The sequence below is a fragment of the Cavia porcellus genome, unplaced genomic scaffold (genome assembly GCF_034190915.1).
Source record: "Cavia porcellus strain 051 isolate PalLab524CR breed Dunkin Hartley unplaced genomic scaffold, mCavPor4.1 scaffold_10, whole genome shotgun sequence".
NCBI classification, from domain to species: domain Eukaryota; kingdom Metazoa; phylum Chordata; class Mammalia; order Rodentia; family Caviidae; genus Cavia; species Cavia porcellus.
In genome coordinates, this window is record NW_026947493.1 from 2,480,675 (window position 1) to 2,495,781 (window position 15,107).

The 15,107-nt window shown below is 40.7% G+C and overlaps 1 protein-coding gene across 29 annotated transcripts in view; it reads right to left on the reverse strand.

Annotated features, from left to right (window-relative positions):
* The window catches only part of Dst (dystonin), a 455,117-nt gene that overhangs the window by 112,701 nt on the left and 327,309 nt on the right, over positions 1 to 15,107 (reverse strand). For all 29 annotated transcript variants that reach the window (XM_063256887.1, XM_063256895.1, XM_063256898.1 and 26 more), the window contains 8 exons: positions 8,619 to 8,742; positions 7,433 to 7,641; positions 6,507 to 6,824; positions 5,893 to 6,059; positions 3,872 to 4,028; positions 2,913 to 3,039; positions 831 to 893; positions 72 to 313 (listed from right to left, as the gene is read on the reverse strand). In XM_063256887.1, coding sequence (XP_063112957.1) covers positions 72 to 313; positions 831 to 893; positions 2,913 to 3,039; positions 3,872 to 4,028; positions 5,893 to 6,059; positions 6,507 to 6,824; positions 7,433 to 7,641; positions 8,619 to 8,742 — 1,407 coding nt within the window. The remainder of the gene's footprint in view (positions 1 to 71; positions 314 to 830; positions 894 to 2,912; positions 3,040 to 3,871; positions 4,029 to 5,892; positions 6,060 to 6,506; positions 6,825 to 7,432; positions 7,642 to 8,618; positions 8,743 to 15,107) is intronic.

The window sequence follows — 15,107 nt, forward strand, 5'->3', positions numbered from 1 at the left end:
GACCCCAGGGCTCTGGTGCAAATGTGCACCTCTTCTCCTCCATGTCTGCAGCGAATCCATCCAAGATGTACCTTATTCTGCTCAAACTGAGTCTTCACAGCTTCAGTGTCAGCAGGGGTTGGCGTTTGGTGCCATTTTGCTGCAGTCTTGTTCATTTTCTCTAACCACTGCATCATTGAACTTGATTCTTCCTGAGCCTTCTGCAATTTGAAGAGCTTAGTATTCAACTCAGCTATTTTGTCCTTGAGTAACAGGCCAAGATCTTCATAACTATGACTTATGTCAGTCATGTCCTTTTGAACAGATGTTAAACCTAGGAGTTAGAAAAACATTATGCTGACCCATGTCTGGGATACTGGGAGTAAAGGTCTAGAAATAACAGTCTGTCTCACATAATACTGTCTTTTATTTTGTCACTCTTAAGCTTACTATGATAAACCACAGACATTTTAGAACTAAAAGGTTAGTTCATCTTACAATGCTATTTAATAACAACTCAGGAACATGCAAGTGAGATTTAAAAAGGCATTTTAAATGAAATAAAATGTTCAAATAATAAAATACATTCCTCTAGTGCCAAACTAAAATAATGTCACTTGGAAGAGTGACAACATATCTCTAACTAAAAAGGATGAAAAGCACCAAATTAAAACACTGGACTTTACTAATCTCAGATGAATAATGTTTATATCAAGTTACATACATATATTTATGATGATTGTAACTATATGCATTATATACTTTATCTTTTTAATAAAAGCTACTCTTTAACATTTCTCCTCAAAAACCCACATGACATTAATCAATAATAATTTAAAATTACTATTCACCTTTATTTGTCAAAAAGTCCTGTGTATTTATGTCTGTTCCTTTACCATTTAACATTACTCCACCTGCAAAAATATGAACGCAAAATTCATTAGATTCATCTAATGGCACGTCATTAAATCAAACCCTATAAACACTAAGCATTTAAAAAACGTCACTTCTATTTGAAAATGTTCACTATTAATTCAATGTCCCATGAGGTCCTTATACCCTCTCTTCCGCAGAGATTGCATTCAGAGAGGGAGTGCTAAGGATGGAGCCTGCTGTCTTGCACATGCTAGGCAAGAGCTCTACCACCAGGCTACAGCCCCAACACCATGAATTCAATTCTTAAAGTATTCTATGACCATCTTTTAAACACTGCTCATTTAGATTACATAAATTAGTCATTATATGTTCACAACAGTTTCTTGACAAAGCTGCTCTGCAATAAAGTTCCCTCCATGATACAGTTCCCAAGCTCAGGAGGTGCTTGGGGTATGCAGTGTTGAAGGAACATGATGATGGGTAAACCAGGAGCATGCACTTCATCCAAGGATTGAACACAACCAGGACAGCCACACAGGGCTGTTGCAGGCTTCATGGAGGTGGAATGATTTTCAAAGACAGGGCAGAAAAGGTTAAAAATAAAAAACAAAACTCAGAGAGAGCACAGCAGTTGAGGTGTCTGAGCTTTGCAGTAGGAGCAGCTGAATTAAAATCCCAGCACTATGAGTTGTAGTCTTGGACAAACCCATTAATCAATCTGGTAAGACAACTACCCCTAACTCGAAAGGCCACTCCACGGACTATAGGCATCCCACTGCTAATGAGTAATACTCAGTGGGTAGCAACTATTTACACTATTTCTCTTTCATCATCTTTAACATCAGCATCTTTTTGTAATTAGGTATTTTAAAAATTGATTATACTTTATCATTCTAGTATCCACTGGCTATCTATACAAAACACATTTATCAAACTGACCACACAAGAACAAGGTGAAACAAAAGCACTTAAACATTTGACTCCTGAATTCTGTTTCTTTCAAAATGTTACACACAATGTCATCTCATAAGGAAGTGAAAAGTGAAAATAACCTGTAGGGTGTTCAAGACTAATTCCTACCATACCTGGACGTAACTAGGACTCCAACAAATATTTTAAAAACATACTTATTACAAATATAAAAGGGACACAAGGAACTAAACTAAGGTAAAACACAAGAGAATTTACTTTAAAAAAGGAAAAAAGAAACACAAATTTGACACCTCAGGAAATCTGATGAGGAGAAAAGGCAGTAGTCAGCATTCTCCGAACCACTGTTAGCACAGTGGACCAAGCAGCTGGTGGAGAAAGGCCCAGCTGGGACATCAGTGTGACGACAGGGACAGCTGGCACGTGGTCAGCCCAAACAAACCTTGGCAGGCCTTGAGGAACTTCTGAATCAATATACAGGATGTGCCTCCTGTCTGTTTTATTTAAATCTTGATGCAGTGTGTTAACTAAAATCTATGCCCACGACTTACCTATACTGGTTTTAGAATCTATGTTTACACCCACCTCTCCCCTGTCGCCCAGAAGAGCAGCCCCACTGTGACTGTGAGGGTGACAGTGGTGTGCCAGCTGACACACTGTGAAACAGCTTTTTTTTGCAACAGAGTACAGAATAAAGCTGCTTGGAATTAAATGAGAGCAGCCCTGCAGAACAGACTCATCAGTCCCAACAGAGTAGACTGGTTTCACTATCAAATATGTGAGCAGAATACTTCAAGTACAGTATCAGTATCTCTACTTAAGAAAAAAAAAAACAAATTAGAGTCTGATCTATCCCTTTCCCAAAAATAACACTCCTTAGTTTCACAAATTAATCTGGATATGTTTTTAGGTGTAGTATTTAATAAAATGGAACATGGCAGGGATTTGAAACTGGATTAGCACAGATGCTTTCCCCAGACAGACTTTAGTGCATCAGTAAGATGTCACTTCTCTTGTCCTGCCCCTTCACCTTGTACTTCCAAGGTTATTTTATACATATAAGAAATATCACCCAATAAACATAGGTGGCCCCAAACCTGCCAGTCTCCTGTGAATGAGGTGCATACCTGATTTCACTGCTGCAATTGCTCTCGCGGGCGTGGTCACCGCGCTGATGAGGTTACATAGTGAGATGCCGTTGCTGTTCACTTTCTGAATCTCTGGTGTTTTTAAACTCCACTTTTCTTGTAATTTCTTGAGATGTAAAAACACATTATTTTTCAGTTTTAATATCAAATATGCACAATATAATTTGATTTCTTAAACTTATTTTAAAGCAGTAGCAGCTGTAGGCTCTGATTTGTGAGGGAGTCACCAGGACAGAAAAGTACCATCTTCACGCGCCTGCACGGCCAAGGTCTCTGTCAACTACGGAGGTAGTGAGGAGCAGGTGTGGCCCATTCTGCGCTCTGCTCCCAGCGTGGTGCCGGCTGCCACAGGTTCCAAAGTAACTGTCAACTGTAGGTCTGCCCAGGGCAACAGCCGCAGCACCAGATGACATGGACACAGGGACGCAGAATTCCATGTCACAGCAAGTTTGAACCATCAAAACTTCAGTGAGTTTTTAAAAACATTCTTCCTCAAATTTGAAAATGAGTAACTGTTATAAACAATTACAATCTTTAATGACTAGAAGTCAGATGACAAAAGACTTGTGGCTCCATTTGTGCAGGAGATTCAAGTAACTCCAACACTTAATGCTTGTGAAGGTGATATACCTAACCTAGAGTCAAATTCTAAGTAACAAGAAGATCTCTTACGGCTGTGAGAAATGGTATCAAAAATAACTGAAACTAAGTAGAGATTTCACAAGGATAGAAACTTAGATACTAGAACAGTTAGTGAAAGAAAGGGAACTGAAAGTATCCATACTCTTCCTCAAAAGGACATTGAAATATGTTACCATTTCCAAAAATCATGAATGTCTACAGCACATGTATTATACCCAAATCACATGATTTTAGATCAACAGAAACTACCTTTCATTGCAGGTAAATAAAAATTACTATTATGTTCAATGAGTCACCTTGGTTTCTGCCAGAGATTTTCCTAGATCTTCTGCACCAAAGGAGGGCTCCAAAATGGGAACCTGCTCTGTCGTTTCTTTTATCCACGATTTTAGGGATTTAACAAGGATTTGGAAAGCTTCCAGTTGTTCCTGACAAGATGTTGCAGCTTCTTTTCTAGTTAACAAAAAGAGTACCAAAATTTAAGCCACAAAAGGAGAAGTTCCAAATGACAAATTACTAGTCAATAATTTTTATTCTGATATTGGGCTTAATATTGAAAAGCATCCTCCGTGCATAGTACCACCCTGTAAAGTATTCAGACATGCCAAAAGAAATCAGCTAAAGTGTCCCTCAAAGTACATAGAACAGACAAAGAATCTATACTCATTTAACATTATTTAAATTCAGTGAACTTTCTTCTACCCATTATATGATGCTTAATGCAAGCACGCAAATAACTGGAAAGGGAACAGATAGGAATCACCCACATAAGGAACATGCAGTGCCACCTAGAGATCGTGGCACCATCCTGCAGTCACACAGGGTGGGTTACGCTGGTCAGGAAGCTGCCTCAGATCCAGCGCCTGGACAGTGCTAGTGGGAACCTCCCTCAGGAACTTGGGAAGCCTCCGGATGGATCATGCAGATTGCCCTGTGTGTGCAGCACCATAAATAAGCGCTGGAGAACTGCAAACGCGCTCTGAGGACAGCTCCATGTGTCCTGGGAGCAACTCGTGCACAAAGACCAGTGCGCGGCACTTCAGCAGACAGGACTGGCCACTGCTGGATGAATTACTGATGACTGTATTGTTTTCAAGCTGAATCCATTTGAAAGAATAAACAGCCTAATCATTACCAGAAAATCCAGGACATTTCTGCAGTGAAGTGTGAATTATCTGATGACATGATAAAAACAGCAGCATGAGCAGCATGAATAACATCTAAAAGTTCTAGGGAATTCCAAAAAAGCTAAGTAGCTGAAAAGGAAAGTGCTGCAACTTGGCATAACTGACACCACCCTGTGCCTTGTATTTGACTAATGCCCTGTGTTTGACCCAAGAGAGTGAAAAATTAGTCAGGGTGCAAGTCCCATGAGAAAGGCAAAATGAGCTGTACCCACAGGAAAAAAGTTAACCTGCTCAACAAGGAAGCAGGATACAGGTGTCAACCAAAATTAATGTAGCTAAATTGTTTCCAACAGGATGTCTTGTTTTGCCGTTTTCTGTTTTAAAAAGCTCTGTAACTTTCCAGTTCACCACTGAATGACAGGCACCACTCCGTGGGACTCTTGAAACAGGGGTCTTATGCAAGTGGTTGCTGAGCTCAGCTAATAAAATTACAAATTTATCAATTTGGCTGCTTGGATTCCTATACTGTTTAGGAACACACTTCAGAAAGTGCTATTTTCGCTTTTAGGAGTTCTTTTTCATGAGCTGTAGTGACGTCAGATGTGTATCCCGAGATTAGGGATACAAAAGTTCAGTTACAAAGCTTATCCCTGTGAAGTTTTTCAGCTCAAGTCAGGCTCATCTTTTGTTTTTTCATGGACTCATAGTTCATGTAATCTTTAAAAAGTAAATATTAAACAGAAAAGGCCATGAATAAATGGCCCTATTGAAATAATAATGTATAGCTTCTAAAATGGTCCAGAAAGCAAAGAACCATGCACTGTCTTTCAAGGTTATTTTTCATCTTTGCAAATAAAAATGTGGTATTTGCCAAAGGCTTCAGAACCTATATCAACATTAAACTGTTTCAAGTAATACATTATCCCTTTCCATTTTCCTATATAATGTTTTTTACTTTTATGGAAGAAACACTGAGTTTTCTTCCTCAATGTTTCAACAAATAATGTGCTTAATTTTTCCAGCAAAAATTATCAAAATACGGAAACAATGAAGTAACCTTATACTTCTTCAAGTTTTGCATATTTATACAAGTTTTCAAAAGTTTTTCAATTATCAATATAAGTAAATACAAATCACTCATCTAACTGGTATCAAGAGAAATAAAATGCAATTTTTAAAGTGGCGCTTACTTTTCTTTGATGGTATCCTCCATTTCTTTGAATTTCTTAGACAAATTATTTGTTTTTTCAAAAACCAGAGCCTTATCACCTGGTAAGCCATGGCTGGATATGTCTTTCAAGAGATTATGTAAAGCATCAAGATCTTCCTTGCGTTCTAAGAATTCAGAAGTTGATTCCTACAAAACATTTAGATTGAGTCAGTTTAGATGCTGCTGCCATCAAAGGACCCAAGTGGCTGGACTGGAGTGGCTCTACTAAGAATTTCCCAGAGCAATGTGTCTGGCTTGGGTAACATTAGATAGGATCAACATGTAGACGGGATATCTAAGAAATAACACAATAAAATTTATTTCATTTTAAATGCACTCTGTATTTTGACTCTCAGTGGGTTCTGGCACATCAGACGATGTTTATAACATCTATTACAGCTGCTATTTATTTCTAGTCAGTGGCAAAGATAAAGTAGAAGGGTTTGAATTGAACAAAGAAGCGAAACATCCATCTTTATTAATCGATAAGCAATCAAAATAACAACTACTAATTATAATTCTGCCAGTCAGTGTATGAGTGTATCTTAATTATTGATTAATAAAGCTCCACCTTGGAAGTACTAGAAGACTTGCCTGCATATACTGAGACAATTCAGTGACATCTTTTCCTGGCACGTCTGCCTCTGTGAGAGCCTGAGTTTTTGTTTCTAAAAAGGTCTGGAGTTTTTCTGAGAGGCTTTCAAACAGTTCCACTTTGGTTTTCAGCTCCTCCATTTTGGCCAGTTTTTCCCTGTGTTTCTGACTGGCTTCTGAAAACCGTACAGACAGCTCCTTCATTCTAGCCTGTAGTGAGGAAGCAGTGGATGGGTCTGCTCTTTCTATAAATTTCTTCACTTTTTCATTAATGGCGTTTACACTGCTCTGACGACCTGCAATGTCCTGTTCCAACATCTGAAATAAACCAAATACGGCATATACTTTACAATAATGTTTACAAATAACGCCAGAGTTTTAAATATTGTTTGTAACAACATAGGCTTGAAATGCCTATGACTAAGAAGGTTAACAACTGGAACTGAAGGACAAGATGGATTTGTCCCTTGAGGGATCCCATTCAAATCTCTTTGAGAGCGAGTGGTGGACAGCTGGCTTGGTGTGGAAAGAGATGGGAGGCTGCAGCTACTGCACCACTCTGGGACCTAATGGAGCCAGGAGGTGGGTTCCCCATGGCGCTCATTGTTAGAAGGCTAGACAATAAGACCCATGGACACACTTCCCCAGAGTAGCTTTCAGGCAGCTAGCTGTAGCGTGACAGCAAGATAAGATTCTAACACTACACAAGGAACAATACAATAGACAAGCAGACAAAGCCCCCCTTGGGCTTCACCACAGAACAATCACCTTACACACTCAAGTCTGCACTTTTCACACTGATTTTTAGTAAAGTTTTCCGTTACATCCTTATATTTATCCCAAATTTTCCTGTCTTTGGTGCTCACAAAGCTTTTTAAAAACAAGCTGTTAAGTGGAAGTTTTTTTCTTTTGTAAATGTTACTCACAATGTTTTTGCTGATGAGATCCTGGAGCGCAGCGGAGTTTAAGGGCACCTGCCCCTGCTCCTTCAGAGAGCTCTCCACACCACCCAGCCAGTTCAGCATCTCGTCCAGGCCATCCTGCACACTCAGGGAGCGTGTCAGGGTTATCTGGAGCTTTTCATGTCGTTCATGAACAGACTTGGACAGATCATCGTATCTCCCAACAATGTCATCTAGTCCAAACAGCAGGAAATGTTAACCACAACAGGCTCTTTGCTCATTCATTTTTTAAAAAATATACCAAGGGTCAGTCCCACTTATCAACCTCTGTGCAAGGAGGTAGAAGGCATTAAGTTTAGCTGAGGACCTAATCAAGCATGCTCACGGAGCAAGACTAACACTGCAAGGATGTGTGCCAGGAAGCCCCAACAGCTGACCACACAGAGGTTCCTGGAGGGTGCAGCCTCAGAGAAGACAAACTCTGGTCCCCCTTCCATGCCTCACCTCACCCAAGCATCTCTTCCATGTGCCTGCTCATCTGTCCCCTCTGTAACATCCTTGTGCTATGCAGGTGAGAGTAAACACAATCTTCTCTGAGTTCTGTGAGCTGCTCGAGCAAATCAACTGAATCCATGCAGCAGATTACAGGAATCTCAATCTACAGTTGGGGAGGCCCATGCACAGGTCTCAAACTAGGACTTGTGATTGGCATCAGAAGGAAGGAACACTTGAAGAAAGTGGGGCACTGTAGGATCTGATGCTATTATATTGAAGTATAGCGTATCAGACATGAACTGAGTGACACCCAGCTTGTGTCTGCTGGAGGTCACCTGGCATGTACATCGAAGCTACTGATAGGGTACATGCTCAGAAGAGTCTGGAAGACTGTAAAAATGGAAAAAGGATTTCCCTGCTATACAGTGGCTTCAGATCAATGAACCAAAGTTTCCATCCTTCAGTTCATACACAATTTCTACTCAGATTTTAATCCCCTCTCTGTAAGAGGTGAAACAGTAGTCATCTGCTATGGGAATTACTGATTCCCACATGCAAGCACACGAATATACAGTAACTACCACAGACAGCATCACCACTTCACAGAGTAAGATCATACAATAATTAGTATCGAATTCTGTGATTTTCTTCATACCTACTAAGACTATTTAGGATTTACCTGTAAGGCAGGAAACAAAAATACCAAGTCTCTTACCCAGTGTTTTCTGGATATCTTTTTTGGCTGAAAATAAGGACCCCCTGGCATCTAAAAGCACTTCCGCTGCTTTTTTCAGTTTCTCGACAGCAAGCTGCTGACTTGATATCTGTCCTTGCAGAGCCTATGGGATTAAATATTTTTCAATTATGCTTAAGAGGACTACATAACAGATTCTAATAAATTTACAATAAAACAAACTAGCCAAAGTCGATTTTCTAAGATGGAACTTTCCTGGGATGGATTCCTTCTGCAGCTTTCAGAATGAGACCATTACCACGAAGCATTTGCGGAGAAGCATTGACCAGTCTGATGACACAAATTCAATCTTGGAATAAACCCGTGAGCATTGGTTCATAATAATTTTCCTGTTCCCTGATTTTACAGCTCTCCTCACAGAGCCCTTTTAAGCTCTGCTCAGTACCCACACTATCACCAGAACCTAACCAAACATGGAAAACCTTGGGGACCATTTGTGACTCCAGGTAAAGAGATAATTAGGGACTTCCATGTCAGCAGATCTTGATTTTATACTAAGCCATATTCATTTGCATGAATTCAATAAAAGTTACCATCATCTCACAAATTTTCAAAAGCCTTGCTATGCTCTGTGAAAATGCAAAAATGAAACAGGAATCTTATAGCCTGTGGAAGAAAGTATTAAGTGCCAAAAAGTGAGTAAGTAAAAACATTACTGGACACTGAGAAGAAAGATAAGCAGGAAAGAAACAAAGGCCACCATCTCGGCGGTGAACTGAGCAGCAGTGGAGCGGGAGAACAAGCAGAGGCACAGAGACATGACAGAAGCATCTCAGGCCAAGAGTCCTCTTCAGCTTCAGGATGGCGAATAAATAGAAACACAGATAGAAAGGTCTTAAATGTTAGGCTAAACAGTTAACACTTTATCAGAGAACAGTGGAAAACTACTCCAGACTTCTGAGTAAGCAGTGAGCATATACTAAGGATTCATCTACAGGGGGCCAAATTTGAAGCAATGCATTGGGACAATTCAGGGGAAAGAAAATAAGGGAGAGATTGCAGCTAGGAGCAACCTCACAGTCACATCACAAGGAGGGCCTGACAGAGACACTGCAGTCAGCTACAGTGCTAGGAACCCCCACGAACTCCATCATGTTAACTAAAGCTGTGCAGCCCAACACAGTAGCCACTAAATAAATCCATGTGACTTTTAAATTAAAATGCAATAAAATTAACAATTTCTCAGCGTGCCAGCCACACTTGAAGTGCTAAGGAGCTTCTGGTGACTGGTGACCACCCCTTCAGAGAGAGCAAAGAGGATGTTTTTGTCATCATGGATTCTCCACTGGTCAGCAGTGATCCAGAAGGCAGGAGTCAGGGCGAGGGGAGAAGAGAAGAGAAGGGGCCTTAAGCTTTCCACCCCGCCCAGGTAATATGCAGAATTTGTATGCACACATGAGAGCAAGTTTAGAAAAAAAGGACAACCTATTTTGGAGTTCATGATTTCAAAGTGCTCTTGAGACTTTACAGAGAATGTAAAAGCAAAACTGGCCGTGGAGGAAACTCTGACCAGGGGCACTAGACATAAAGAGGTGGAAGTCAGGTCAGACTGTTAAAGCAGAAAGGCCAGCAGCATCAGTCAAGGAGACTAGAGAGACTCGCAGAGGATACTTGTATTCATGTGATGTGGACAGGGAGAAAGAACAAACGCCATGAAGGAAGTCTGTTGCACCCAGAGTAACGCTGACTCCTAGCTGTGTATCCAAGTACCCAGCCAGGGACTGCTCCCAGAGTTGGTCTTCCTACAGGGAAATCCCAGCATCAAGTCCGGAAAATGTTACCTGAAAGGTATAAACACTCTGCCCTCGAACCCCTCATGGGGATTACTGAAAAAAGATGCCCACATGTGCTCCTGTCTGCAGGGTTTCCCTAGAAAAGCCCCTACTACAGTTAATACGTATCTGTCCATATACTACTCCTTTACTTGATATTGTTCAGTAGCTTCCCCTCATAATAAAGGCTAAGATCTGAGAACACTACAAAGAGAATGAAACCTATCCCTTCACTTCCATCTTTCTTAACATCCTGTTCCAGAAATGCCCACAGCTGTGTCCCAGCTTTTTGTTTATGAGAGACCTGAAGCCTTCTCATCTCCACTCACCTCACTCCTACCATCCGCCTTGCTCCTATTTGTGCTTTAATACTCATCTAGGATGTCTTTCCTTGCTCTCTCACCTACCTACGTAAAGTGTTCCTCCTGGAAGGTCCTGTAAGGATCCACTGAATACTACTGCAGTAATCTGTCTCTCCCATTAAACCACAACCTTCTTTATTTCATTTAGTTTTCAACAGCCATTCTTAGCCTTAGCCCTGAGCCTGTCTTATAGCAGGCCTTGTTAGATGTTTCTGGAATAAGTGAATAAATTAATAATCAGATATTATCAGATGTGAAGATATCAACCTAAAAAGGTCATCTTCTATTTCAGTATTATTTATTAATAGTTCTTAAAATAAATGCCTCTAGCTAATGGCGACATCATCCTTAAATAATTTTTACAATACAAGAACTATGTGACACACAGGCAGCCTACATATACAGGTTGGAAGACCCACCAAAGTATGCCCAACCTGGGATCCGAGATCTCAATAGCAGACCCTACATCAGACCCCGAGGCCAAGAAAGCCGGATCAGAGTGCACCTATTTCAGAAACCTGCAGCAGAAGTTTAGTTAAGAAAAAGAAGACTTTAGATCTGTGATTACTGTTAATTTCCTATCAGCTTGTTTTGAAATCCTATATCATTTCTATTGTTTTGATTTTGTTTTTTCTTTTCATCTCTTTAAAATAAAAAAATTTTAAAAAGACAGCAGAAGAAATCCCATAGATGTGAACTTTACTCAGAGCCAGACTAAAGTCCAGGCCACACTGTGTATTCATTTAAAAGATGTAACAGAGTCCTGAGCTCTGACTGCGTGTGTGGGATAAATTTCAGCACACCAGGAAAACTTGGAACTCTGCTCCCAGGTGGTAATACTACGCCGCCCTGCTTCTGAAATCACCCTAGGACTCACGGCAGGTACTGGCATACAGCAGGCCTAATCAGGCCACGCCCAGCCACCTCCAAGCAGTAAGCAGGGCCCAGAATCCAGTCCCAGTCCCTGACCCCACACAGGTTCAATTTCAGCACAGTCCCTGACCCTGCAGAGATTCAATTTCAGCATACCGGGAAAACCTGGAACTCTGCTCCCAGGTAGTAAGACCATGCCCTGCATCTGAAATCACCAAGGAACACACGGAGTCCCTGCATGCCCAGCTGGCCCACACCCATCAAGCTCCAAGTGGCAAGCAGTTGCCAGCAGTCTGTCTCGGGAGCCAAAAATGGGCCAGGTGATTCCCAGTGCTCCTAGGAGGCACTGAAGCACCACTCAAAACCTGGAAACAGGCACGACTCCAGCCTCCAATGAGGAACACCATACTGCAGTGGGACCTTGGCCAGTGCCTCAGCAAGCTGCCTGCGTGACTCCCGCTGGCCCTGGGGAACACGTACTGTTCTCAGATCTTGGCCTGTGCAGCCGCCCACTTCCTGCGCAATTCCAGTCAGCAATGAGGACCGCCACACTGTCCTGGGACCTTGGCCTGCACCCAGAGGACACCGGACCCAGGACATCTGCTGGCTCCTCGGGGACACTCCCTACCTCCTAGACCTAATACTGCTGTTGACCTTCACCTCCCACCCTTTCTCCTAGAACCTTGGACTATAGCAGATTATCTGTGCTAGCTTGAAGAGAGATTCAGTAACTGCCTCACTCAAACAGAAGATCTCAGCAGGCTCCAGTCAGGTTGGTGAGTATGCACCTAAAATAGAGGTGTACACTGGGTAAACAGGCCAGTAGTAAAACTCCCTTCACCTAACTGTAAGACCTTGGTGAGTCTGACAAGAGTGTGGGTGACTCCTTCCTGCACACAGAAAACATCAGGCAGAGTGAGGACTGTGCCAATGACTTCCCCAACATGGAGAAAATCAAAAGGGCTTATGAGACACACAGGCATATAATAGGGACACCAGTAGGGCCTCAGCCGACACAAACACTATAGACAGGGAGATCTGGTGACCTGGAATAATCTGAAGATAAAGTAATGGCAGGAACTAAAAGCTGACCTACATCAATATGACTAGGCTTGTCAGCCCAGGAAGAATATAGGACTCACTCAACAGGCCCTGCAGTGGGCAGTCTGACCCATCTCTTCAATAAGGGACCCAGCAATTGGACAAACATGAACCTTATATTAGGAACCCAAGATACACACTACCAACAGTTGACACTAGTGGGATTGAAGGACCAAATATCAACTTGAAAGGAGAAAGTGGCAAAATAAAAAAGCAAAATGCAAGATGCAAAATGCAAACATCTAGTCTAATAGGACAAGTACAGGAGACACTGAAATAGAGGACTTCAAAAGTAACACACCAGGCCGGGCATGGTGGCTCATGCCTGTAATCCCAGCACTCGGGAGGCTGAGGCAGGAGGATCATTGCGAGTTCGAGACCAGCCTAGGCTACAAAGTGAGTATCAGGCCAGCCTGAACTGCATAGTGAGACCTTGTCTCAAAAAACACACACACACACACACAAAAAAAAAAAAAAAAAAAAAGAAAATTAACACATCAGAAATCTCTGAAAAGATAGCGACTTAAATAAAAAAAAAAAAAACTCTATGAGGCTATAGAGAAAATCAAATTAGAAGTACTCTCCCATGTAAAGAGATAAATAATAACCTTAGTAAAGGAGTTGCTGAGCACAGCTAAAGAAGAAATAAATAAAAAGTACAGGAGCATGGGAAACTGATTGAAATCTTGAATGAACAATATACAAAACAAGCAGAAGTCATGAAACAAACTAAAAGAGACATCCAAAAAGCAAAAATTTCTATTCAGAGTTGGCAAAACTGAAGCTGAGGATAGGATTTTGGACCTTGAGGACAGGATCGCAATTAGCAATAATGAAAGGATAGAACTTTTAAAAATAACCAAGCAGCATAAAATGACAACCCAGCAGCTTCAAGATGATGCCAAGAACAACAATGTAAGATTAATAGGCATCAGTGAAGATGCAAGTCAATGCAAATGACATAAACTATTCACAGAAGTGATAGCAGAAAATTTCCCAAACATGGGGAAAAAATCTGATATGCACATAAGTGAGGCATATAGAACACTAGACAGTCACAACCAACATAAATCTCCACCCAGACATATAATAATTAATATCTCAGACATACAGTATAAAAACAGAATACTAAAAGCTGTTAGAGAAAAGACACAACTCACCTATCAAAGAAAGCCCATTAGAATCATAGCAGACTTTTCAGCACAAACCCTCAAGTCAAGAAGAGCTTGGAGTGAGGTATTTCAAGCCCCGAAAGAAAACAACTTTCAACCCTGACTGATGTACCCAGAAAACCTTTCATTCAAATTTAATGGAAAAACAAGATGCTTCCATGACAAAGAACAACTGAAGAAATTCACGTCCACCAAACCAACCCTAGAAAGAATATTGAAAGACATACTAGATAGAGATAAAAATGACCACAATCCCCAGAACAACAACAGAAAGAAATCACCAGGCTATACAAGATATTAAACAATGAGGAAAAACAGAAAGTAAACAACTGGAACATAACACGGTAAAGTCGAGCCAGTACATATCAGTGATACTCATAAATGTAAATGGCCTCAACTCACTTATCAAAAGAAATAGGTTGGCAGAATGGATCAAGAAACAAGATACCTCTATAAAAAAACACATCTGACCTGAAAGGAAACTCATAGATTAAAAGTTAAGGAATGGAAAACTGTAGTTCATGCAACAGGAACCCAGAAAAAAGCAGGGGTAACTATTCTATTTCCAGATGTGAACTTCAAACCTAAGATGATTAAAAGAGATGAAGAAAGTCACTATATACTCGTTAGTGGAAAACTATAAGAAGAAGACCTAACAATTATAAATATATATGCACCAAATACAGGAGTACCCAACTATATAAGACAGATACTAATCGACATGAAAAACCAAATACACAAGAACACAATTGTAACAGGGGACCTTAACACCCCACTGCCACAAAGAGATAGATCAACTAGACAAAAAGTCAGCAAAGAAACAAAGGACTGAATCATACCTGCCAGCAATGGGACTTAGTAAATGTTTACAAGTGTTCCACCCAACCACATTCGTCTCCAATACACATTCCTCTCAGCTGCACACTGGAAATTTTCCAAAATAGAACATATATTATCCCATAAAACATTCTTAAGTAACTGCAAAGGTATTGAAATTATCCCATGCATAATATCTGACCATAGTGCATTGAAATTGGAAATTAATGGCAAAAGAAATTGCAAAAACTGCATAAATACATGGAAATTAAATAACAACCTTTTGAACAGCCAGTGGGCTACAGATGAAATTAAAGAAAAAATAAAGCAGTGCCTAAAATTCAGTGAAAATGC